Below are 25,791 nucleotides of genomic sequence, written 5' to 3' on the forward strand. Positions count from 1 at the left end.
ATTAAATCCATTGAAGACGCCTTAATATAAAAGGCGAAAGCCATCTGTAACGTAGATAAATATTAAGGGTGCAGTCATGAAAAGCTGTTTGAATCAACAAAAGAATGTTAAGAATATGTAATTGCTGCGGAAAATGGCCACATCAACATACTTGCTGCACGCAGTTACTACACTGTCAAAATATTATTTGCACTTGGCCTCCTGTGGCCGCTATCGGAAACACACTGTGACCTTACGATAAATAAGTACAGTGGTGATTAAGGGAAAAGTTTCGCAGTCAGTGTTTTCAGGTCAGCTGTGCATATACTATCAAGTGGTTCAGCGTGCCCCCGTGAAATATCAGTTAAGAACTCGCGATCAGCCGACAGAAGCACTCTCACTTCCAGGTGCAAAAATATTGTGGTCGACTAACAAACTTTGTGACTGTTAGACAACTACTTCAAGGTCTTCAAATTTCATTTGACGGGAAGTGCTCGTTGTAGTCCCGCAGTAGCTGTCACATTGCGGCACCCTAGCGGCGTGGCAGCGTCTTCTGAGAGCTGGCTCGCTTCTGTTGCAGAGCACCGATGAGCGCACGGCCGTGAGCACTTCGCCGCCATGGAGGCCCAAGACGAGCTCGGCTGCTCGAGCGGCGGCAGCAGCACCAGCACCAGCACTGCCTCTCTGCCGCGCCACCACGACCCGCCCCCACCGCCCCCCAGCACGCCGCCGCCCCCGCCGCCAACGATCGACACCAAGAGGTCCAGCATCGTTATGATGATCAACCAAGTAAGTGCCGTCTGCTCTCCAGCATTGGGGCGAACCGACGAAATTTCGTTTAGGCACATTTCCTGTGTATTTTGGTACGAGGTACGTACTGTCTCCAGTAGCTCATTGCAGATTAATTGCATTTCGTTTGATTTCTTACCATCCCTCCCTCCGCCTCCACCCGCCCCTCCACCCCCTCCCGCCATTTACAGTGTATCGTGGGTGACCCTGTTGTATACAGAGAAGCAGCGACCTTAGAAAACATCTGCGAAATACCGGAAAACCTGCATAGGATCTGCTCTTTATTCGAGCATTGGTAGTTAATCCTAAATATAAATGAATGTAATGTTCTCTGCATAAATAGATAGAAGGATTCATTATTGTATGACTACGTGATTGCAGAACAGTCACTGGAAGCAGTCACATCCTTTAAATATGTGGAAATATGGATAATATAAAGTGCATCAACCACGTAACACTAATCGCAGGGAAGGAAGATGTTAGAATGAGACTCATTGAAAGAATCCTCATGAAGTCCACATGTTGTAGTAACCACAATCCCGTGCAATAGCAAGGTGAATGTCTTTCTTGAGGCACATTCAGTGATGAAATTCAGCCAGTAAGAGGAGACGATCTGGTAGCTTACCGTTGCTCATCAGCAGACCTTTTGCTCTCCCATATATCTCATGGTGTGTGGGGACAGGCAGCACAGTGCTTCTTGAGAGAAATGGGCTGTGTATCATTACATAAATTGTGTTATGTTAACCCAGTCCGATATTAATCTGTTACAGTTCAGTGTGATGGTTTCTCACACATTATTTGTACATTGCACTGCATTTTGGTACTAATGCCAGTCAAAATATCTCCAAAACAGTGTAAATGTCGATGACATGTGCTATCTGTTTTATCTGGTTGCAAACTTCTTCCATTCACTCTCACTTTTGCTAACAGAATGTTTGTACTGTACAGCTGTAACCACCCACAGTTTGATTTTGTGTACTTTACTGAAAAATTGCAGTTTTTGGTTTTGAATTTTACTGTCATCACCAGACGTCCTTTCATACTTGTATCAAAATACTTGGGTATGAGTTTACATGTGAGCTGCCCTAGGATAAACAAAAATTCACAGTTTGAAATGTTTGACAGTGATGGTTGTGTCACATACTGATGGTTGTGTCACATACTCAACTTACATGGAATGACTGCCGTTCTTTTTGAACAGCTGATACTTATGTTGTTCTTCATGTTTTCACTTACATTCACACTGTTGTGTATGTACATAAGTGCCTGTGAGAAGCCAGCTCTATTCTGGTGATTGTGTTTTACAGTCTTTTTAACATTTGTGAAGGTGTTTTCACAGAAACAAAGATAATTGGGGTAACAAACACAATAAATCATAATCATGTAAATATGCTAATGGACACCATGGTTCCCTTATAACAAAATAAAGTAATGAACCTGCTATACCAGATATTTACTGCGAGCTATCATGTCATCAAAATTGCAGATGTAATCCATTCACCTCCTAAATTCACCATGAGTAGACTACGTGGCAAAACCAGAATTACATTATTTTTATGATATAGTGTAATGCATCCACACTGATCTATACTTATAAACATATGGTAACAATAGGACAATAGGACGGGCCTAGATTTTTCTCGCTATTGGTTATCAATATGTCTCAGGACGAGGTGGACACCAAGGGCTCAGGTGGCGTCTCCAACCCAGGCTTCGTGGATGATGATGGCAGTGCCAGCGGCCGCGCCACAACGCCGACTTCAACATCTGGTGCAGAACCACATCGGCCTGCTCCACCACCGCCTCAACCACAGCTGCAGCAGCTGACCAACGGTGGCTTCAATGAGCACCACCTCAATGGCGTAAATGGCGGGCCATTCCTCAACACCACTGTGCAGCAGGCACCAGGAGTCGTTGGTACTCTTACCGAGGTAAGGGCACACACCTCATTTCTTGGCACAGATTATGGGGTTGACATTCAAGGGAAAGGGCCAGCATCACACATTTTCATAGTTGTCTTCTGTGATTTTTGGGCATGGGCTTTTCTTTCCAGTCTTCTGACTCATTTGATATGACCTGTACAACACTCCTAAAGTGTGCCCTGACACTTCCCTGTTCACTTTTAAATCTGTTGAAGCACTGAATAAATTATATTAGTCGACTAAACATAGTCAATGGTGAATCAAAATTACCTGAAGCAATTTGAATTTTATGTATGACTACTTATATCTTTCTTTTAATATATACTCATCTGATTATTACTTTTATATGCTGAAATAGGTATTACATAATTGGCTTACTTATAAAAGAGTTACTTATTTACCACTCTATTATTCCTCTTTTATTAAATTTTCCTCCAGTTTTAACAAGTCAATGTTATAGGACTTTCCTGTAATAAATCTTATCTTAGTCAAAATTGTAGCAACAAATCCAGAGATACACTAATTCTCTACCCAAAGATCACATTCCTGTGGGTTCTTATACTTGGTGTTTCTATATGTATTAAGGAAATAAAGTTAGATAAAAGTAGCTAAAGTGGAAGAGTTGGGTTAACTGCTGTACTGTGGGCCAGAATTTATATTGAGGGAGGTAGTTGCAATCATCACTTTTGTACTTAAATTAAAGCATTTCCAAATGAAGCCCAATCATTTCAGACATTATTCTCTCACTAAATTACTTTTCCCATATACAGGAAACTATCAGTTGTTGTTGTTGTTGTGGTCTTCAGTCCTGAGACTGGTTTGATGCAGCTCTCCGTGCTACTCTATTCTGTGCAAGCTTCTTCATCTCCCAGTACCTACTGCAACCTACATCCTTCTGAATCTGCTTAGTGTATTCACCTCTTGGTCTCCCTCTACGATTTTTACCCTACACACTGCCCTCCAATGCTAAATTTGTGCGCTTGATGCCTCAAAACATGTCCTACCAAGCGATCCCTTCTTTTTGTCAAGTTGTGCCACAAACTCCTCTTCTCCCCAATTCTATTGAATACCTTCTCATTAGTTCTGTGATCTACTCATCTAATCTTCAGCATTCTTCTGTAGCACCACATTTCGAAAGCTTCTATTCTCTTCTTGTCCAAACTATTTATCGTCCATGTTTCACTTCCGTACATGGCTACACTCCATACAAATACTTTCATAAATGACTTCCTGACACTTAAACCTATACTCAATGTTAACAAATTTCTCTTATTCAGAAACGCTTTCCTTGCCATTGCCAGTCTACATTTTATATCCTTCGACCATCATCAGTTATTTTGCTCTCCAAATAGCAAAACTACTTTAAGAGTCTCGTTTCCTAACCTAATTTCACAGCATCACCTGGCTTAATTCTACTACATTCCATTATTCTCGTTATGCTTTTGTTGATGTTCATCTTATCATCCATCTTATATCCTCATTATTATTATTATTATTTACTTTTTTTTAGGTGCAGCTGAACAGCATGGAACGCAGGAAAAGTGCGAAAGACAAAGAGGTGGCTGCTGAAGCTGTGAATCTAGAGCTTGTGAATATGAACCCATTTACTGGCAATGGAGATGCTGATACTACAACAGCTGGTAGCCTTCCTATCAAGAAAGAAGGAGGAGATGACTTGCCAGACATAGCAGCAGAGTCCTATGCAAACGATCCATATGATGAGTACTTTGTACCTGTCAATGAGCATCGAAAGTACATGAGGTAAGCTTTCAGCTGGGTTCTGCAGTTTAAGATAACAGAAATTTTATAATGGTAAGTTGCAGTATTGACTTCAATCTTACTATTTCACAAGCAACAGAAATGTGTATATTGCTTGATTTAGAGGCAAAGCTTCTTCTTCTTCTTCTTCTTCTTCTTCTTCTTCACAAAGTGTAGCATACTCATGGTCTTCTTCTGACAGCCCCTCTATTCGCATGCAATAATTATTTCACTCTCTGTTGTGTGCCATGGAGCTTAAGTAAGAAATTTTGAGTATTATTGTGGTCCCCATTAGTGTATTAGTACAAATTTGTTCTCCTTGGGCATTCAAGATGTGTAAAAAGTCAGGATTATAAATATAAAATGAAATATTTAAATGATTTTAGAGATAAGCTTTCATATATGTATATTTGTCAATCAACGTGCTATATTGATTTCTGTAATTCAAATAAAAATTGGAAAATACACTGAAGCACCAAAGAAACTGGTATAGGTATGCATATTAAAATAAAGAGATGTATAAACAAGCAGAATATGGTGCTGCAGTCAGCAATGCCTATATAAGGCAACACATATTTGGCGCATTTGTTAGATTGGTAACTGCTGCTACAATGACAGGTTATCAAGATTTAAGTGAGTTTGGACGTGATGTTATAATCGGCCCACGAGTAATGGGATACAGCATCTCCATAGTAGTGATGAAGTGAGGATTCTCCTGTATGAACATTTCCTGAGTGTAGCGTGAATATCAGGAATCTGGTAAAACATTAAGTCTCTGACATCGCTGGGGCCGGAAAAAGATCCTGCAAGAACAGGACCAACGATGACCGAAGAGAATCGTTCAACGTGACAGAAGTGCAACCCTTCTGCAAATTGAGCAGATGGACGTGTATGGGTATAGAGACAACTTTATGAATCTATGGATGTCAGCAAGGGACTGTTCAAGCAGATGGATACTCTTTAATGATGTGGGGCGTGTGCAATTGGAATGACGTGGGACCCCTGATACATCTAGATATGACTCTTGACCGGTGACACGTACATAAGTATCCTGTCTGATCATTTGCATACATTCATGTCCATTGTGCATTCTGACGGGTTTAGGTAATTGCAGCAGGATAATATGACACCCCACACATCCAGAATTGCTACAGAGTGGCTCCAGGAACACTCTTGTGAGTTTAAACACTTCCACTGTCCATCAAACTCCCCAGACATTAACATTATTGAGCATATCTGGGATGCTTGCAACATGCTGTTCAGAAGAGATCTCCACCCCCTCGTGGTCTTACGGATTTATGGACAGCCCTGCAGGATTCATGGTGTCAGTTCCCTCCAGCACTACTTCAGCCATTAGTTGAATCCATGCCACGTCATGTTGCAGCACTTGTGCATGCTTGTGGGGGCCCTACATGGCATTAGGCAGGCATACCAGTTTCTTTGGCTCTTCAGTGTAACAATAATTAAAACAGTTATGTACCAAAGCTGATGAAATCTGCCATATTGTGCATCACAACACATCCAGAAATTGTTAAGAAAAGAGGAAAAACTCTGAATCACAAAATCCTGAAGTGTCACATTCTAGAATTAAAATCACATTGAAAACAGCCATGCTATTCATATGGAATAGTGTATAAAGAACCACAGAAAACTCAAATTGGGATGTAGGGACAATCCAAAGTGACACAAAAAGTTTTTTCTCCCTTTTTAAGCCATTCTGTTGAGCTACAACCACCATAACCAAATCAAGTGGACATGACATACCAATATACAAACAGTATTGTCACTACTCCATTCAGTTCAGTGAATTTCATTCCCATTATTCAAGTAAGAGGATCTAAAATATCTCTGCAAATAACAGAAATAGTGCACCAGCAGGAAAGCCTTCTACTTGGATATGAAGGTTGTCAGTTTGTCACTAAAAGCATTCAGCTGTTGCAAAAGTCTGTTTCAAATGCAGAGCTTTACTGGGGTTTTGATCAGATCTAAGGTTACATATACAATATAAAGATTTTTACTCAGCCTTATGTTCATTGAATAGACACTGCTACTCCTCTCTAAATAGTTCATTCTGTTAACCAAAAATTTACAGCAATATCAGTTTAAGAAATAGACCTCTGTGAATTATTTCCACACTTGATGAGTGGAAGGCACACCTTTGGGCTAAAAGTATAAACATGAAAATATGGTTCAAAATGAAAATTCTGCAGGTTTTGTGTCAACTCCAAGATTATTATTTATCCACTACAGTGAGAACCTGTGATTGATTTCTATTATGAGCAGTAACGCAATAAGTGCATTTCATATGCTGATGATAGTGTGGTTACCAACATGTATATTGTACAAATGGAAAGACTGTGATTGACTCAGAAGCTATAACATTTTAATTTAGAGTACCAGTAGCAGTATTCACAACACAACCCATAACAGACAGAATAGATACCAACACAATTACATAAAAAGGATGTATTTCAGAATGAATTTTCATTATGCAGCAGAGTATGCACTGATTTGAAACTTCTTGGCAGATTTAAACCTTGTGCTGGAATGGGACAAAAAACTGGCAGTTGTGCCTTTCATGGACACACAGGCTCACCATTTACTCTGCAGGAAGTTTCAAAGAATATATTTGTTCTCAAACTAAATACCTATTTTTATAGACATTGTGTAGAATAGGCCCTCTAACAAACTTTTGTTTGAATACTACAAAATGGATACTCAGGTTGGAATAACACAAGCTTTGTTAGTATTGAATGTGGATATTCTGAGCAGGAATACATCACTCACAGTGAAGTGTAAGGCTGTTAATGTGTTGTGTCTCTATGAAGTGTGTGCCATTCTGTCTTCAGAGCTTTCTTCTAAGGATAGGGAAGGCCTAAAAGGAATACTACAAACAGTAGAATCTTTCCTGGAAGCAGCCCATATATGCTTTACGAGATCTAAGCAGACCACATACAAACACTCTCTTCTATTAAGGCATTCCTTTTATGGATGTTTGATGGATAACAACAGATTCCAGCTTCTTATACACTCCAGATATTTTGCTGAGACTGCAGTAGCTAAACTGGGACTTACCTGCAAAGACAGTGGTCCATCCTTTATTCACAACTTAGTGACGAAATACTGACTGCAGGCACTCTCCCCTGCATCTAGTGGTAAGTGGTGCACATAATCAGTACCTATAGATAGTTGCCTTCATGAAGCCTCCTGTGCTCCTCCAGTGATTGTATTTTTTCAAGTGTATAACAGAAAATATCACGGGTAACCAGGTGTCATATCCACTAATTGAGTCTTTTAGCTGCTAAACATCTTGTCAGAAATTCTTGCCACAGTGTTCAAATGACAACAGGAGAAACATTTTACTTCGAAATAAATTCACTGACTGCAAATATCTTGGCATCTATAGATATAGTACCTATTAGTCACATATGAAAATTTTTGCCAGACTGGACTTGAATCTGGATTTCCCACTTATTGCCCACATCAACCACTTTGGCTATCTGTGCCTACCTCCAAGACTGACCCAAATTTCCAAATGTCATACTGTGTATGTACCAATACTGTAGTACTAAACCAAGGTGTTGAAACTTCGTACTCGATATATGGATTTCAAGTTGGCAGTATAACAGTTTAACAAGTGAAGAACAGGAAGCCCAATGTGCCAGGTATGGGACATGAACCCATCCCAGTGCAATAAAATTGCTTTCGGTTGTGATGTCAAAACTCCATTGTTGCCGGATTTGTTTTGTGTGTATGTACACAGTGTGCATTGTGGTTCATTTCTACTGTGTACTTGTGTTAAATTCTGCTTTAGAAAATTCTGATACATGAAAAATCGCACAGAAAAGAGTTTGTTCATCTAGTGATAATCCTTTGTGTCCAGGTGTGCCACTAAATTGCCAGGCACTGGAGTTACTATGGAGAACTCCTGAGTTTTACAAACAGGAGAAAGAATATGGGCAGCTGTCAGTTCTTGCTGATAAAGTAGTGGAATACATCTCAATAACTCTCCGAATTAATGCAAGAATGGTAGTAAATAAGGGGATGTTTGTGCAAAAGTTGAGAGATCTAGACATGAGCTTAACAATACTGAGATGTCTGGATCAGATAATGTATTTTTAGCAACTCCTTGAAAGAAGAAAAAGCAGCTTTATCCTGTCACCAACGTAGCTTCTTTCCAGACTGATGCAGTTCACAGGCATACTTATGCTTGCAAAAGCAGGAAAGAGTATCATAACATTGCAAAGTTGATAGTATCATTAAAAGAATGTGAAATTTTCAGGGGTGGGAAAACATCACTAAAAATTGTACTGAAAAGTATCGGTTTCCATTACAAATACTAGGGACCCAAAATCCTGTTAGAAAATGTGCATTCAGGGGTGGGAAAACATCACTAAATATTTTGCTGAAAAGTATGGGTTTCCTTTACAAAGTGCTAGATGGACCCAAAATCCTGTCAGAAAAGGAGCATATTGTGACAGCAAATTCTTATTCTTGAGGAAAAAAAAAATCTTCTTTCACAAAGTGCCTAGCACCTGGCACATGTTGGTCTATCAATTTTTGAACATATAAGTTGATTTCTGAAGGAATCATAAATTGGTATTTGAATGCGTGCATAGTATATGTAGTACCTCTGCCAGGGGAATCCATCTAGAAATTGTTGCATCCTGTCTCAAATGCTCTAGGGAGGCAGGCAGAGGGTGGGACACCACCATCTAGTATTGCGCCAGTTAGAAATATTGTATATCCGGGGCTGCTGCACAGAGCAGTCTCACTTATAGTGGGGGGGGGGGGGGGGGGGACTCGTGTTTACATTTAGTGATTTTGCTGTTTCCTCTTCATTTACTGCTCTCACGTCAAATGAAAAAACAGCGATTTTTGTGGGCGGGAGTTATCAAGTGCATTAAAATACATTCACATAATTATGGAAGGCTAAAATATGTTATTAGTTTCAGAAATTTTTTTTTTCGCCTTTCTGACAGGCACTAATTGCCTTGCAGAACAATGAAGTTACGCTTTGTTAAAGAAATTTGACTTCTTTTCTGCTGAGGCAGCCAATTTATTAGAAACAAAGTGTTTAATTCCACACTATTGGTTAGTTTCAACTGTTCACTGCATTTCAAGTGCACGTTTTCATCTTCTAGCACATATGGCATTATGCCATAACAAAGAACCAAACATAAGAAAAAATAGTACTGGTACTCCCGAAAACCACACTGAAAAGCTTAATATCAGGTCGAGGCCTACTTCGTTGAGAATCTGGATATACGAATGAGCACTTTAAGGTGATTTATTCATTTCAGTGTGGTTAACAAAATTTCAATGTTCTTGGAGTATCCTCTGATGTCTTGTTTCTTTGATGACATAATTTAAGATCTTTTAATGTCTTACACATATGAACATATGGGCTTCCTATGTCATTGTAGCTGTGCAAGCGTGGTGACGCCTCTTATCTCGCACTCTGGTAACTGCCAGAACATATCTATTTCTAACACATCGTGGGAAGATATTGTGAATTGTGGTTTGAAAAGTGCTGTTTCGAAGTAAATTTCCTTTTACCCAAGATGAACTATGTGCGAGAATGTATTTCTTAAATCACAGAGCATTTGACTCTCATTTAAAAATCAAATCTTTGATGACAAGCCATTCAGAAGAATTTTGAGCCCAGAAGATCAGAGATTTATGTCGGTGTTAAACATTTTACGGGCACATTTGTGTGATGCATATTAAAGTGTAAAACACATAAAAAAGATCAACATTATAAGGTGGCTTGCGGAGTATGGATGTAGATGTAGTAGATGTAGATGAAAGCTTAGCTTCCCTTGTAGCTTATTAATCTTAGAGACAAATATTATATATGAAAGCTTTTCTTTTCTTATAACAATACTGTTGTTGTTGTGGTCTTCAGCCCAGAGACTGGTTTGATGCAGCTCTCCATGCTGCTCTATCCTGTGCAAGCTTCTTCATCTCCCAGTACCTACAGCAACCTACATCCTTCTGAATCTGCTTAGTGTATTCATCTCTTGGTCTCCCTCTACGATTTTTACACTCCACGCTGCCCTCCAATACTAAATTGGTGATCCCTTGATACCCCAGAACATGTCCTACCAACCAATCCCTTCGTCTAGTCAAGGTGTGCCACAAACTCCTCTTCTCCCCAATTCTATTCAATACCTCCTCATTAGTTATATGGTCTACCCATCTAATCTTGAGCATTCTTCTGTAGCACCACATTTCAAAAGCTTCTATTCTCTTCTTGTCCAAACTATTTATCGTCCATGTTTCATGTCCATACATGTCTACACTCCATACAAATACTTTCAGAAACAACTTCCTGACACTTAAATCTATACTCGATGTTAACAAATTTCTCTTCTTCAGAAACGCTTTCCTTGCCATTGCCAGTCTACATTTTATATCCTCTCTACTTCGACCATCATTAGTTATTTATCTTCCCAAATAGCAAATCTCCTTTACTGCTTTAAGTGTCTCATTTCCTAATTTAATTCCCTCAGCATCACCCAACTTAATTTGACTACATTCCATTATCCTCATTTTGCTTTTGTTGATGTTCATCTTATATCCTCCTTTCCAGACACTGTCCATTCCGTTCAACTGCTCTTCTAAGTCCTTTGCTGTCTCTGACAGAATTACAATGTCATCGGCGAACTTCAAAGTTTTTATTTCTTCTCCATGTATTTTAATACCTACTCCGAATTTTTCTTTTGTTTCCTTTACTGCTTGCTCAATGGACAGATGTGTATATTAATTTCAACCATTAACTTTTCCTGTTTGTGTGTTTGCGCTACTTAACAGTGATGTTGCTATTGGTTAACTATGTCACATGTCCTATGCTTTGAATATCTGCTGTTATCGACTGGTGAGATCACGTGACATGAGCTATGACTGGTTTACAAAAGCACATCGCAACGTCGATTTCAATGCTTCAGAAAGTAACATGCGGTGTTTGGTGGAATCCAATTTTATACTTTCGTAACAGAAAAATACACGGCGTACATGTTGCTGGACATCAAAGAACATTCCAAAACATGTTTTTCCCTTGTGTTTCATTTTCTAAAGTGCCGGTAAATTCTAAGTAGCTGTATAAAACCATAATGATTCAAATTACTGACAAATTTTTACAGTTACAAGAGAAAGTATACTGTCACTTAACATGGAGAAAGTGTAGTTTCACCCAGGAGAAAGTGTATTTTTAACCAGGAGATCTGGGAAAAATCTGGGAATTTTTTTTTTTTTTTTTTTTTTTTTTTTTTTTTTTTTTTTTTTTTTTTTTTTCCCTTGTTCACATATACACCCTGATTAGACAAAATCACCATGGAGCAGCATGATACTGCAATAAGGCTTCCACCATATCAGTGCCATTTCAACCCCAACCTAATGTGAAGACATACATAAGGAACAATAACAAGGTCTTACAATAACAGGGGTTAGGCTGTTGTGTGAAGCTTGTGGGACTGTGCATGCAGCCTCTTGGAGGAAGAATGTCAAGCATATCAAAAAATTTATTTAGGGAGCACAGACAATGGAAGGAACCATTAGTGACCATGAACAGCTAATGAAATGGTTCAGTGATGACCACAATGACAGTTTTTATGCTGATTCTGACAACAGTGATGACTGGGAGCTGGATAGAATTGCGCCATTGTCACCATAACATCTTTAGTGAAATGCTACAAATATTGGTTATTTATTGCATCACTGTCTTAATAAAACCTAGAGTGAGAAGTTACAATCTCAGTTATTGTCTATTTTGTGAACTATGAACCATAATGTTTTCAAGATATCAGTCACCATCAAATACTTATTTCCTATATTTCTTTGCTTCATTATCAAAAGCGTATGTTTTGTTATTCTTATATCTATAGTATTATGTGGTTGAATCAAACAATGGAAAATCCAAGATGGAATGTAACAGTATTATGATAAGGGTAGTTGCTAGTCACCATGTCACGGAGATGAGTCACAGATAGGTACAACAAAAAGATGGTCAGAAGTGAGCTTTCAGCCAAACTAGGCCTACAACAGCAATAGACAAAACACACACACACACACACACACACACAAATTACACACACACAACCACGGTCTCTGACTGCTGAGGCCAGACTGTGAGCAGCACTGCATGATGGGAGAGGCAACCCAGTGGTGGAGTAAGGAGAAGGCTGGGATGGGGTGGGAGAAGGATAGCAGAGTAGGGGTGGGGTATGATAAAGTGTTGCTTGTGGAAGCATGAAGGGAAGAAGTGGAGAAAGGATAGGGCAGCTAGGTGCAGTCTGGAGGTTAAACAGAGAATTGGGGGGGGGGGGGGGGGGGGTAGCAGAAAAGGAGAGAAGTGAAAAGAATGTGGGTGCATTGGTGGTATGCGAGCTCTTAAATGCTGGAATGGGAACAGGGAAAGGGCTAGATAGGTAAGGGGCAGTGACTAATGAAGGTTGAGGCCAGGAGGGTTACGGAAAAATAGGATGTATTGCAGCGTGATTTCCTGCGCATTTCAGAAAAACTGGTGTTGCTGGGAAGGATCCAGATGGCACAGGCTGTGAAGCAGTCATTGAAATGAAGAATGTCATGTTGGGTAGTGTGTTCAGCAATAGAATGGTTCAGCCATTTCTTGGTCACAGCTTGTCTATGACCATTCATGTGGACAGACAGCTTGTTGTTTGTCAGGTGCACATAGAATGCAGCACAGTGGTTCAGCTTACTTGTAGATCACATGATTGGTTCCTTAGGTAGCCCTGCCTTTGATGGGAGAGGTTATGCTTGTGAATGGACTGGAGTAGGTGGTGATGGGTTGATGTATGAGACAGGTCTTGCATCTAGGTCTATTACAAGGATATGAGCCATGAGGCAAGGGATTGGGAATAGAGGTTGTGTAGGAATGGACAAAGATATTGTGTAGGTTTGTTGGGTGGCAGAATACCACAGTGGGAGGAGTGGGAAGGGAAGTAGGTAGAACATTCCTTATTTCAGGGCACAATGAGACATAGTCAAAACCCTGGGAGAGAATGTGATTCAGTTGCTCCAGTCCTGGGTGGGGTACTGAGTCACTAGGAGGTGTGTGCCCTCACCCTCAATTCAGATTACAAAGATGGCATCAGTGAACCTGAACCAGGTGAGGGTTTTGGGATTCTGGGGATTTATGAAAGCGTCCTTTAGATGGCCCATGAATAGGTTGGCATAGGATGGTGCCATTCATGTGTTCATAGCTGTACCCTGGATTGGTTTGTAGGTTATGTGGGACAGGGATGCAGGGAGTGGTAGGAATGAGGAGAGAGATGGACTCTGGGGAGAGGTTGTGGGATGGGCCCAAGGATTTGCGCAGAGACTGTAGATCCTACTGGATTTCTGGAATGGGGTCAATGTGGTAGAGTTTGTAGGTAGATGAATTTGACAGCTAGCGTAATTCTTGCAGTTCAAAACAATAGTGGTGGAGCTTTGTCAGCAGGTAGGATTATAAGGTCAGAAGCAGTTTCTAGGTAGTGGATTGTGGTTCTTTCTGTGGATGTAAGCTTAGTTTTCATGTTGAAGGAGAGTTCAGTATTGATCTTAGGTTGAGTCTGATTGGTAAGATTGGTGGTGAAAAGTGTTTCCACTGTAGGGTCTGCAGGAGGGTTGTTTATTTGCTGTCATTGTTCAGTAGCTTACATTTACTAGATGGAAAGGAAATTCATATTGTCTGCTCTGTGTGTGTGTGTGTGTGTGTGTGTGTGTTTGTGTGTGTGTGTGTGTAGAGTCAGCTGTTGCAGTGTCGTTATTGCACTATAGCCAACCTACCTTAACATAACATGAACTGTCAAGTGCAATATTTCACTAACATAAATATAATAGGTTTCTATATCTGTACCTAACACAGCAGATGTCAAGACACTCTGTGACAGTGAATTTATTTTGAATTCGTTTTGGATAGCTATCAGTCATCATTAATGTATGTTAAATGTGACAAGCAAGTAAACATTTACCTATCTGACTACTTTTGAGTTCAAAATCGTTCCAATTTCCAGTGGTTTATCATCTCAGTTCATCTGGTAAACAATGCTTCTGTTGTTAATCAGACCCTACTGGACAGAAGTGACAAGTGAATTGCAGTGCAACTAGTTAGTGTATGGTGGTGTTCACCTGTATTATTGCTGTTTTTAAGAGTTTTCAATTGTTTGTATAAATAGGTTTTTGTTAAAAATAGGAGAGTGCCAATAACAACAGTGATGCCAGAATCTTTTCATCACCTTCATGTACTGAAATCTGGAATGCTATTCTAATTTTATAATGGGACTTGCATGAATTGAAACTCTTATACATGCATCATTTTTGCTATGAAAGTTGTAATCTTAAAACTGTTAACATGTACATATTAAGCACAGTTAACTGTAGACATTTTGGAAAGAATGAGTAAAAAGAAATGGTGTATTAATGTAATGAGTGTGTATCACTTCACTCATACTGATTTCTGCTGAATACTTTAACTGCATGTAATAGACTTTATTTGTATAGCTTTTCTCTGACGATATACAGTTTTGCACTTCATCAAATTATATCGTCAATAATTTGAAAAATGTAATTTTTGAATGGTTCTAGTACACTGTGTTCTGTACGCAATGTAAGTACTATACTTTATTCTTCTAGTTTCCTGTAACTCTAATACTGTCATAGCAAATCTTGATTGCAGAGCAATAAAAGTGATTTTATATAAAAAAAAAAAGGTCTGTAAATACATGCTAAATGTAGAAGGCACTTAACACATGCATGGTACATTTGGAAACCCTTTACCTTTCCTGCACTGTCTGTTGTGTTTAGTCAGTTGCACGCAATACTTTCTTCACAGTGCAAGGACTCCCGAAGACCCACCTCGGTCGCGAATTACCTTCCTGCTCCCCAAGCCGGAGGTGCCCGGTTCCGGGGTGGATCGATCGGGCCTGTCTGTTAGCCCGCCTGTGGAAGGGGTCATCAACTATCGTGAATGGATGCAAATGTCTGAGAGGTCAGAGATTCTGACAGAGTGCATAAGCAAAGAGTCTCTGCTTTTAATTTAAATTTGTGGGTAGAGGGAATAAACTGCTGAGTGCACGCTGCCTGTATATGGTTGGGTGCAGTTTGGTTGACCTCTTTCACTTATTATCCTTTCCTTAGTCCTTGCAGTGTCCTCAAACTGACCATTAATGTTGTGCTTCATGTGTTAATGTTTGTGTATTGCTGTCAGCTGTGTGAAATATTTTGCTTTCACTTATAAGTAGAGTGCATAATGAACTAAAAAAAAATAGTTTACATTTTTATTTAACTGGAAACATAGGAAACATAAACAAAATACAGACTGCATAGACTCTGTTGTAGTACAACAACATGTATTTTATTGAATAGAATCATAAAGTAATTAAACTGCTGTGTATCATTCCCAGCAAAGATAACTGTTTACATTTATAACTTGCTTTCAATGTCATCTGAAAAACATTGTGTGTGCAAATCTATTCAATTATTATTTTGTACATTTCTTACATAAAACACTTTACTGCATTATGAATAACAGTACAATATCTGGATACCTGTGCTATTTATTAACTGCATGGGAATAATCAAGAAATTTCCACTATTAGTACTGTACTTCCTGAAGAATGCACACTCTTATCCACAAAACTTGTAAAATATACTGAATATTGTCACTTCAAGAGGTTTTTTTCCCTCATTGTCCTTGCAGTCTAAAATGAGATGAGGCACGGGCATATTTTCATTCTCAAGCATAATCATTAGGGATGCATTTGTTGTAAATGCTTTGTATTTCAAATGTAAGTAATATAGTCTAACTCACAGACACAGACAATTAATGGATGACTTCATGTTGCAAAGTTCAATGTTTGAAGGTTCTTTTTTATTTTATTTCTTAACTCCTATCTTATTGTTGTCATTCCCCTTTTTATTTTACTTTTTTTTTCTGGCACCTTCATTGTGTATGCTTTATTTGCTTGTCTCAACTATCATTCAGAAATAATATTCTCTTCATGGTTTTCATATTTTGTGTGTGCATGTCTCTTCATTCATGATCCAGAATTCATTTTCATGTTCTTTTACATCTTTTTCTGTTTTGTTTTGACTTGAAGAATGTATAAGGGGCAGTCAAATGAGAGCAAGACACATGGGAAAAAAGTAAGTAAACTGTTTATCTCAAAAGTGATTGTCATAACTGTTTATACACTTATTCCATTGCGAGACAAGATGGTCAATGCCATTATGGAAAAATGTTTGCGATTGCCAACAGAACTGTGATTGTATCCATGTGTGAACCTTTTCATCCAAAGCAAATCAACGGCCACAATTTCTTTCTTGAGGGGTCCAGAAATAAGGAAATTGCATGGGGCAAGACAGGGTCTGTATGGAGAACGTATAAGGGCACTGCAGCAAAATTTCTGCAGTGTACTCAAAGCAGCGCCATTCTGTTGCAGGATAATGCTCACAAACATGTTGCCAAGATTATTTCAAATACACTGTAGAAGTTTCACTTGGAAGCCCTTACACATCCTCCATACAGTCACAATATCTTCCTAAGTGAGATCCATTTTTTGAAGCCCTGAAGAAAGACATTCATGGCCTTCAATTTGCTTTGGATGAAGAAGTGCATACCTGTGTTCCATATGCAGCTGCAAACATTCTTCCATGAAGGCTTTGACCATATTTTCTCACAGTGGGATAACTGTATTAACACCTATGGCAATTAATTTTAAAATACTAAACAATTTACTCACTTTTTTCACAAGTCATGTTTTCATTTGGCTGCCCTGTATACCTTTTCTTCCAGAAAGTAAAGAATAATTTTGATTTGTTGTTTATTGTTATTAGTCAAAATACAGTGTGTATTTAGTAAGTACAGTCTTTATTCCCTATCTGTCCAGCGTCTTTAATTTTTGATTGTCTTTTTCTAGTTTAACTTCTATGTTACACTGATCCTCACTAACATGTTTTTCTTCTTTTTCTCTCTTCTTACTGGAGATGCTTTCATTTGTGGTTGTGCTACTTTACACTTTATTCTTCATGTGGCGGTGAAAGAAAGTTAACTTACTTTTTGTTGATCAGCTATATAAGCTATTGGTTCTGTAGATGGTTACTGTATTGTCTTCATCTTCAATTCTTAAACAGTGCATACTAACATTTTAACATTATTTTACAAGTGAACACTAGTAAAAGTATAGGAGACAATACCTGGTCTTCAGAATTCTTGCATTATATGAGCGAGGCTTTTTTTAGTCCAATTTAAAAAAGTAAAGACTATTATTTGTAGTGTAGGAGTACATTATGTAAAAACTTTGTGAAGTTGTACTCATGAAAAAATTTAGAGTTGTTGGGCACTTTGTAAAAATGTGGAGGGGGGGGGGGGGGGGACAGAAGTATTGTATATGATGTACATCCACAGCAAGTCAGTAGGCATTAATATCCTCAAAGAGCACTTGTTGTTTTATAAATATAACTAAAGTAACTGTCAGGACCGTGAAGGTTTCTTTTAACAAAAGATATAAGGGCACTATTTACACAAAACAGAATAAAAATGAGAGTACCAAGATTTTTTTTTTCATAAGAGAGGCATCATTATTTCCAGAGGTTATAGCCATTGTAGGATGCTGTAGCAGTTTGAAGTAAAAGAATTGTTAATATAAGACTAATTAATATGATGGGAATTGGTGCTTACATGAAAAGAGAAGTCAGCAATAATGAAAATAATACATAATAGTGAAGTGTATGAGGATATACTCTGTATCTTCACTATCTGTACCAAATTGTGCTATTACCAGTGTAAAAAAGACCTGAAAAATAAAAATGCCAGTTAGAAAAAGAATGACTGGGATCACAACAGAATGTGGCTTAACAATATATGGCCACCAGCACTGAAGAAACAAATACCAATAATACATAAATACAGTAAAATTTGAAGTATCAAATAACCAACACAAATGTCATCAATTATTAAGAAAGAAGCCTCTCGAATGTATGAAGCTATTATGAAATTACTTCCTACAGAAATTGATGGGGTGAAAACCCATAGTCTTCAAGACTCATCCCAAAACAAAAGAGAAGCCCTTACCAAATGTAATGTAGAAGATAACTAAGGAAAACAAAAAATCAACTTTTATGAATGGTTCAGAATTTTGGTCTGTATTTATATGAACTGCTAAACACACTTAACAACTACCATCTTTGACTGATCCGTGATCAGGTACTTTATAGTCTTTATATATCAATGTGTCTTTTAAAATATGTAATCAGTTTTATCAAAATCTACCTAGTCCAAATTTTACTATTAGTGTAAGCAGTAAATTAGTCAAAATTGGACTCATTTTTGTGTTACCAGTCACAGTAAAGAAACTATTGGATCACAGGATACTAAAAAGCCTATTCAATTTCAGAGGTGAGAAGCTCTATGTCACAAAAGACAAAAGGAGATCTCAGTCATGGAAACGTTGCATCTGTTGGGGAATTGCCTTTATTTTATTGGCCGTTGCAATATTAATTGCTGTTTTAGCAGGCAGTAAGTATTTAAATTTTTACTTCCTTACTTTATGCATATGATGATTTTTCAGCTATGTAATATTACACAAGAGGACTTGTTTTGAGTTGCTGAAAATACTGTAGCAGCATGTTTAAACTACAATCTATACTGTTGCATTTAGAATGAAGTAGGTCTGCTATTTTTAAAAGATTTCATGCCTTAAATTTCAGCTGGAGTTATTCTTGCACAAGAAGAGCCCATTATTGGTGATACAAGTGTAAGCAGTAGGCAGTTAGGTGCAACAGGAAGTAAAACATTAGAAACAACAACTGAAGGGCAAATATCATCATCGTACACACCACCACCACTGTTCCCAAGTATACCTGATAAAATGCCAACTACTGACATGAGTGGTCTCTATGGTAAGTTTATTTTCAAGTAGCTTTAGTATATGCTTTGCATCACAAAACTGTCAAAATATAATATATTTTATTTATTGTAATGATTTACTTTCTGTGACTTTCAAACTTCTTCAGTTTCCCTCAAGAAATACAACTCATTTATTACATAGCTATTGGATACACCTTGTTTATTTACAGTTATTCAATACTACAATCATTAGTCTTTCATATGAGTGAGTTGACAGCTACTGTGACTTTCTTAAGGGAAATCATTTTCCTGTGCAGATTGTTTTATTTTTGAAGTAACCAATTTATTTCATGAGTTAAGACTTTAGCTAAGTTTGCCCTGCCCCCCCTCCATGGACATTATCAAGCTGCCTCTTCTTCGTACTTCACTGTAAAATATTGTAAGCATATAGCAGAATACATTCCACACATCTGTGTGGAGATAGCAATATGTGGTATAGTCCTTCATAACAGTTTCACACAACAATGGTAGCTTTGGGCACAACTATGTCACGCATGCAACTCGTAAGTAAAAGGGGAAATATGTGCAATAATTGCAAAAAGATGAGTCCAACAGTGAAGTATTGAAAACATTCATAAATGTTACTCAAATAACAAGTTACTCCATTTGCCATAATAACATTCATAATACTTACTTTAAAGCTATATTACTCTTGTCATGGAAAGAAAAGAAGAAAATGAAAAATGTTGTTGGATTTTCATTGTAGTATTTGGCGATACTTCATGAGATGATGTAAATTTTTAGTGATCTTGTGAATGGAAACTGTTCCTCAGTAATATAGTCATCAGCTATCATATCAAAATCCAAAATTCCGAAGACCATTGCCTTTTGAAGTATCAGGAACCTGATTGTTGAAATTCTGTGGTGCAGTCTCAAGTACTGAACCAATCGACATTTTTCTAACCAGTAGATTTCAGTACATGTGTTTGGTGGATCATTTATTGAGAAGAGAAAGCAAGAACAGTCAAGAATCTCAACACTGCCTAATCTTTCGTTGTCAAGAAGAATCCTAGGAGAGACTTATTCCAGTAATTACCTTTTTTATAGTTCCAAGAACTCTGGATGGGGAGCTAAAAATAGATGACATGGACTTCAAACAAGAATATAGTGATAAAAATTCAGATGAATATAATAATCTGGCAAATCAACTTGAGGAAAAAGTGAGTACATTTTCAGGTTGTCCAAGTAGTTTTTGTAATGTAAATCATTATTGTAATTATGACCATAAGCTGATAATTTTCATTTCTTTCAGCTGTTGCATGCTCTGTTTACTCTTCAAGAACGTGAATATGGAGCTGCAGAGCTTTTAGTGAAGGTCCTCAGCTTCTCGTAAGTATAAAAGCAATTTTATAAAACAATACTAAATTGAAGGTAAGATTATCACAGATAATTCCAAAGTGCTTTTAATTTTTCAGTCCAGGTAGTATTGTTGTCAAGTTCCGAATAGGATGGCAGTTTAAGGATGGAATAAAAGCATCTCGCCCACCACTTAAATTGACTGAAGTCCGAGAAAGACTAGAAAAACATTTGGCCACCAATGGAGGAAAATTAGATCAGTTTCACATCCCTATGGGATCTATTCGAGCTAATTGTAAGTATAAGTATGGATATCTGTTTACAATGCTTGTGAACACTCTGTAATTTGTTTGAAGATCCAGCATTATTTACTGTGTAAATATGAGATAACAAGGAAGGTTTCCGTGCTAAACAGGGAGAAAATTGTGTTTCATTGGTGATGGACTACTCATAAGTAATTGTTAAGATTGAGCTTCTAGAATCAAAGGTTGTGTTATTGAAAATTAAATGACAAGCAGTATAAAAACAGCAATAATTGTAGGAGTGGAAGGAAGAAACCAGTAAAACAAATAGCCGAGTACAAAAATTGTGGGTTAATTATAATGTATGTGTATGAACCAAGAGAGAGACCAGGACAGGTCAGATCTTAAGTTTCTAAACAACATTTTTGTATCCTGTTCTCATCCAATGTTTTTCTGTATTTCTTGATACACTGCTCTGACTATATTGCTGTTTGATATTGTATCTTGACTATTGTTTAATTTAACTTCCCTCAGCTGTCTTCCCTATAGTTTTTAGAAACTTGAAAATTAACTTTTTTTCATTTTTCTCTCTTTTTTATCATTTTATCCATCATTATTTGCGTTTCTGCTTTTTCAATGTGATTCTATGGTCTGAGTTAGTTGGTTCATTCAGCATGGCATAGACCAGCTGTGTGGCTGTATTGAAGAGTTTTTAGCAAACAGAACACAGCATCTTGTTCTCAAGGGAGAGGCGTCTACAGACGTAACCTCTGGCATGCCTCATGGGAGTGTTATGGGACCATTGCTTTTCACAATATATATAAATGACCTAGTAGATAGTGTCATAAGTTCCATGCGGCTTTTTGCGGATGATGCTGTAGTCGGCTTTTTGCGGATGATGCTGTAGTATACAGAGAAGTTGCAGCATTAGAAAATTGCAGCGAAATGCAAGGAGATCTGCAGTGGATAGGCACTTGGTACAGTGAGTGGCAACTGACCCTTAACATAGACAAATGTAATGATTGTGAATACATAGAAAGAAGGATCCTTTATTGTATGATTATATGATAGCGGAACAAACACTGGTAGCAGTGACTTCTGTAAAATATTTGGGAGTATGCGTACGGAATGATTTGAAGTGGAATGATTATATAAAATTAATTGTTGGTAAGGCGGGTGCCAGGTTGAGATTCATTGGGAGAGTCCTTAGAAAATGTAGTCCATCAACAAAGGAGGTGGCTTACAAAACAATTGTTCAACCTATACTTGAGTATTGCTCATCTGTGTGGGATCCGTACCAGGTCGGGTTGACAGAGGAGATAGAGAAGGTCCAAAGAAGAGCGGCGCGTTTTGTCACAGGGTTATTTGGTAAGCGTGATAGTGTTACGGAGATGTTTAGCAAACTCAAGTGGTAGACTCTGCAAGAGAGGCACTCTGCATCGCGGTGTAGTTTGCTGTCCAGGTTTCGAGAGGGTGCGTTTCTGGATGAGGTATTGAATATATATTGCTTTCCCCTACTTATTCCTCCTGAGGAGATTACGAATATAAAATTAGAGAGATTCGAGTGGTCACGGAGGCTTTCCGGCAGTCATTCTTCCCGTGAACCATATGCGACTGGAACAGGAAATGGAGGTAATGACAGTGGCACGTAAAGTGCCCTCTGCCACACACTGTTGGGTGGCTTGTGGAGTATAAATGTAGATTTAGATGTAGATCATTTCCACAATCTGTATCAAAAATTTATTTATAGTGACAGTTACAGAATGCATATTGCAAGATTTGTTTGTATCTTTGGCCACATTCTGGCAGTTTTCAGACTACTAAATACCAATATGGCTGAACTTTTGTAATAAAATGAGCATATTGGTCTTTTATTCTAGTTATAATGTTAGTGAAACATTTTTATCTTTGAACAGCACAGCTAAACTTGTTTTTGCTTTGTACTACACAAGTTGTTAGATTTTAATTGAATTACCATAATTTATACTCTGTGGCTTTTGCTTTCATTTTCAACAATTCCATACAGCCGTTAATCTGGCTCTCTTTGCTTTGTAGATGTTCTGGATTCTTGCCAACTTAATAATGGTGGCTGCTCACACAGTTGTGTTTTTGACTACAAAAAGAAGTTGGATTTTGAGTGTGTGTGCCCAGACACATTAATTTTGGATGCTTCTGGCAAAAATTGTGTTGATGAAGGTAAGAGATACTTCCTCTGCGCGTTTTCAAGTGTAATATGGAGAAATAATCAAGGGCTGCAAAATTACTTCACTTCTTACCCCCATTCCTCCTTTTTATTACCTCCATTCCTCATAATGTTTTATATATAATTTTCTGTATTGGCAATGTGGGAAGCACCAGAAATCTCATATTTGTCAGGAATGGTATTGAGATCTTTGAAAACAATACTGTAGCATCTTTAGACACATAAAAAAGTGCTACTGGAATAAAATATCTACCTAACTGGGGTCATTTACATGTCCAGTGTGATGATACCTAACTTGGAGGTAAGTAGTTTGAATATTGGTAGTAACTGAAATTTTCCATCATCAGCATTTGCCCAACAAGGGGAAGAGTAGTGATAGCACAACATTCCTGATTACTGGATGGAATTAGATTCCAGACATTATTGTAGTGTCTCATGGAGAGAAGACACGTAACACTATTGACTATAATATGTCCATTGGATTGAGCTCAGCAGAGAGTGAAAGGAAAGTGAGAAGGGGTGGGGTTAAATTATGTGTGGCAGCAGAAAGGTTGTTAGCAAACCCTTTCCTTATTGCCAAGCATTACAAAATGTTGTTGAAAACAACACTGCATAAAATTGTATTGCCACTATGGCCAAGTCTGTACAAGATCAGTTATCACTGTCCAGCATTAGTCAAGACAAGGCATTCAGAAAGAGACTGAGTTCAGTTATTGGCAGTTGTTTTCGGAGTGACATACTATGAGAAATGGGCTTGTTTTACAGCATATTCAGCACAAAATCTAGTCTGAATTCAATCTGAGAGCTAGTCCCCTGTTTTCTTTGAGTAATTCATTCACTGGATTTGTTATGATCAGAATTCACAAAAAAATTTCTGAGGGAATCTAGTACCCTATACAACAACTTTGCCAACTGGAACAAATACAGAAACAAAAAAGTAAAGATGAAAAATGTCTAGCTCAGTAGTTTGTTCCTTAAAACCAGAATGCAGGAGAAGGAAAACTGTTGATTCAGCTAATATTAGTAAAAGAAATGAGTGCATTGAGAGCTCTGCATGAGACAGTTCAAGTGCACAATATGACTTTTCTATAAATGGTTCTTCAGATTCCTTTTATATATGTTTCTGAACTCGGCTTTGCCCAGTACTATTTGACATCTCTTTTTTTTTTAGCTTTTTGACTCTGTTTTGCATTGTGTTTCTCAAAGTAAAACAGTTCAGAGTCAGAAATTAAGTGTTCTTATCTTCATTTTGTGTTGGTCTTTTTCTAAGTATCCAAGAAGACCACAGGAATAAATGTCTAATCAACACCGTGAGCATTTTGGACAGAGGACTAGATTAGCTAGATAAGAATGGGGAGGAATTATGCAGGTGCTTACTTTTAAGGGTTATGAAAACAAAGGAAAATATGAATCTGTGACTTCGTGAATTTAACAAATTTCTGATTAAAAGTTTTCTTACCATACAATATTCATAATTTTTCCATCATGTATGAGAGTTTATTATTCAGATACCCATATATAAATGGATGACACTGCTTTATGATCATGAAAATTAAGTGAAGTGTTCAAAATACACACATTTAGTTACTACTCTGCTGCACCTTTGGCATTAAGAGATTTTCTCCCTATTTCCCAATGTAGCCCCCTAAGTAGTCCTTAACATGGATAACAGCAGTCTGATTCAAATAAAATCTTTTGTCTTGTTCTGCACTTTGTTTGTTTTGGTTTGACAGAAGAAGAAGAAAATAATTGATATGTTGTTGAGATTTTGATCTGGAGAATATCACTAATGTGAAAAGATTTGCTATCTACAAGAATAATATAGCCACAGTGGTTTCACCAAACACATGAATGGAACTATTGTTGAGAGAGAACAAAACACCCCATATGAACTTTTCATACTGTTCAGATTTAACAGACATCTAGCGCATAGACATACAGTTTGCAAATAAGGCTGACCACATTGAGATCTTACAGTCTTATTCCAGAAAATTTATCAATGAGATACAATAGCCATACTTACTACCTACAAAACTTCTTTTTTCTCAGTTATGCAGTATTACCTACAGCTTATTGAGTTAAATGTTCTGTGAAGGTTACTGTTTGACATTACAAACAAATAGCTTAGCTTTGAACATTGGGTCAATGATGACTAGTTATTATTGATCGATCTAACATGGGCAATCCAGGATGAAATGTAACATATAATGAAAAGTGTAGGTGCTACTCACCATATAGTGGAGATTCTAAGCTGCAGAAAGGCACAACAAAAATACTGTCACACAATTGGCTTTCAGCCAACAAGGCCTTTGTCAAAATTGGACAGCGCACACACACACACACACACACACACAAACACACACACACACACATGCAAATGCAACTCACACACACAACCACAATCTCTGGCAGCTGTGTTACTGATTAATGTTTTACATGGCTAATTCTTGAAAATGAATTCCATATAATAGCTCACTTCTATGAAAGATAATGCAGCATCACCTTTTTTCTATGACATTTTGTGTATGAGACTGAATTAGACAGCTCTTCAAGCTCCTAAGGGAATTATATGTGAGCAAGAGGCTACAATTGGTTGCAGAACAGAACAATAACAGAAGTAATTAATATCTATTTTGTAATTCTTTTATTTAAAGTCATATGTGGTTTATATTTCAAATTACATCACTGCAG

General features: G+C 37.8%; 1 protein-coding gene across 4 annotated transcripts in view; it reads left to right on the forward strand.

The window, feature by feature from the left end:
* Positions 1–25,791, forward strand: part of LOC126337069 (mucin-17-like) — a 471,154-nt gene that overhangs the window by 389,195 nt on the left and 56,168 nt on the right. For 2 of the 4 annotated variants that reach the window (XM_050001401.1, XM_050001402.1), the window contains 10 exons: positions 560–768; positions 2,436–2,699; positions 4,201–4,451; positions 15,286–15,441; positions 18,848–18,969; positions 19,161–19,352; positions 20,407–20,519; positions 20,612–20,688; positions 20,775–20,950; positions 22,953–23,093. In XM_050001401.1, the coding sequence (XP_049857358.1) occupies positions 598–768; positions 2,436–2,699; positions 4,201–4,451; positions 15,286–15,441; positions 18,848–18,969; positions 19,161–19,352; positions 20,407–20,519; positions 20,612–20,688; positions 20,775–20,950; positions 22,953–23,093 (1,663 nt within the window). In that variant the 5' untranslated portion in view covers positions 560–597. The remainder of the gene's footprint in view (positions 1–559; positions 769–2,435; positions 2,700–4,200; positions 4,452–15,285; positions 15,442–18,847; positions 18,970–19,160; positions 19,353–20,406; positions 20,520–20,611; positions 20,689–20,774; positions 20,951–22,952; positions 23,094–25,791) is intronic. The other 2 variants (XM_050001404.1, XM_050001405.1) reach the window with 1 other exon arrangement.

The sequence above is a fragment of the Schistocerca gregaria genome, chromosome 2 (assembly GCF_023897955.1).
Source record: "Schistocerca gregaria isolate iqSchGreg1 chromosome 2, iqSchGreg1.2, whole genome shotgun sequence".
Taxonomy (NCBI): domain Eukaryota; kingdom Metazoa; phylum Arthropoda; class Insecta; order Orthoptera; family Acrididae; genus Schistocerca; species Schistocerca gregaria.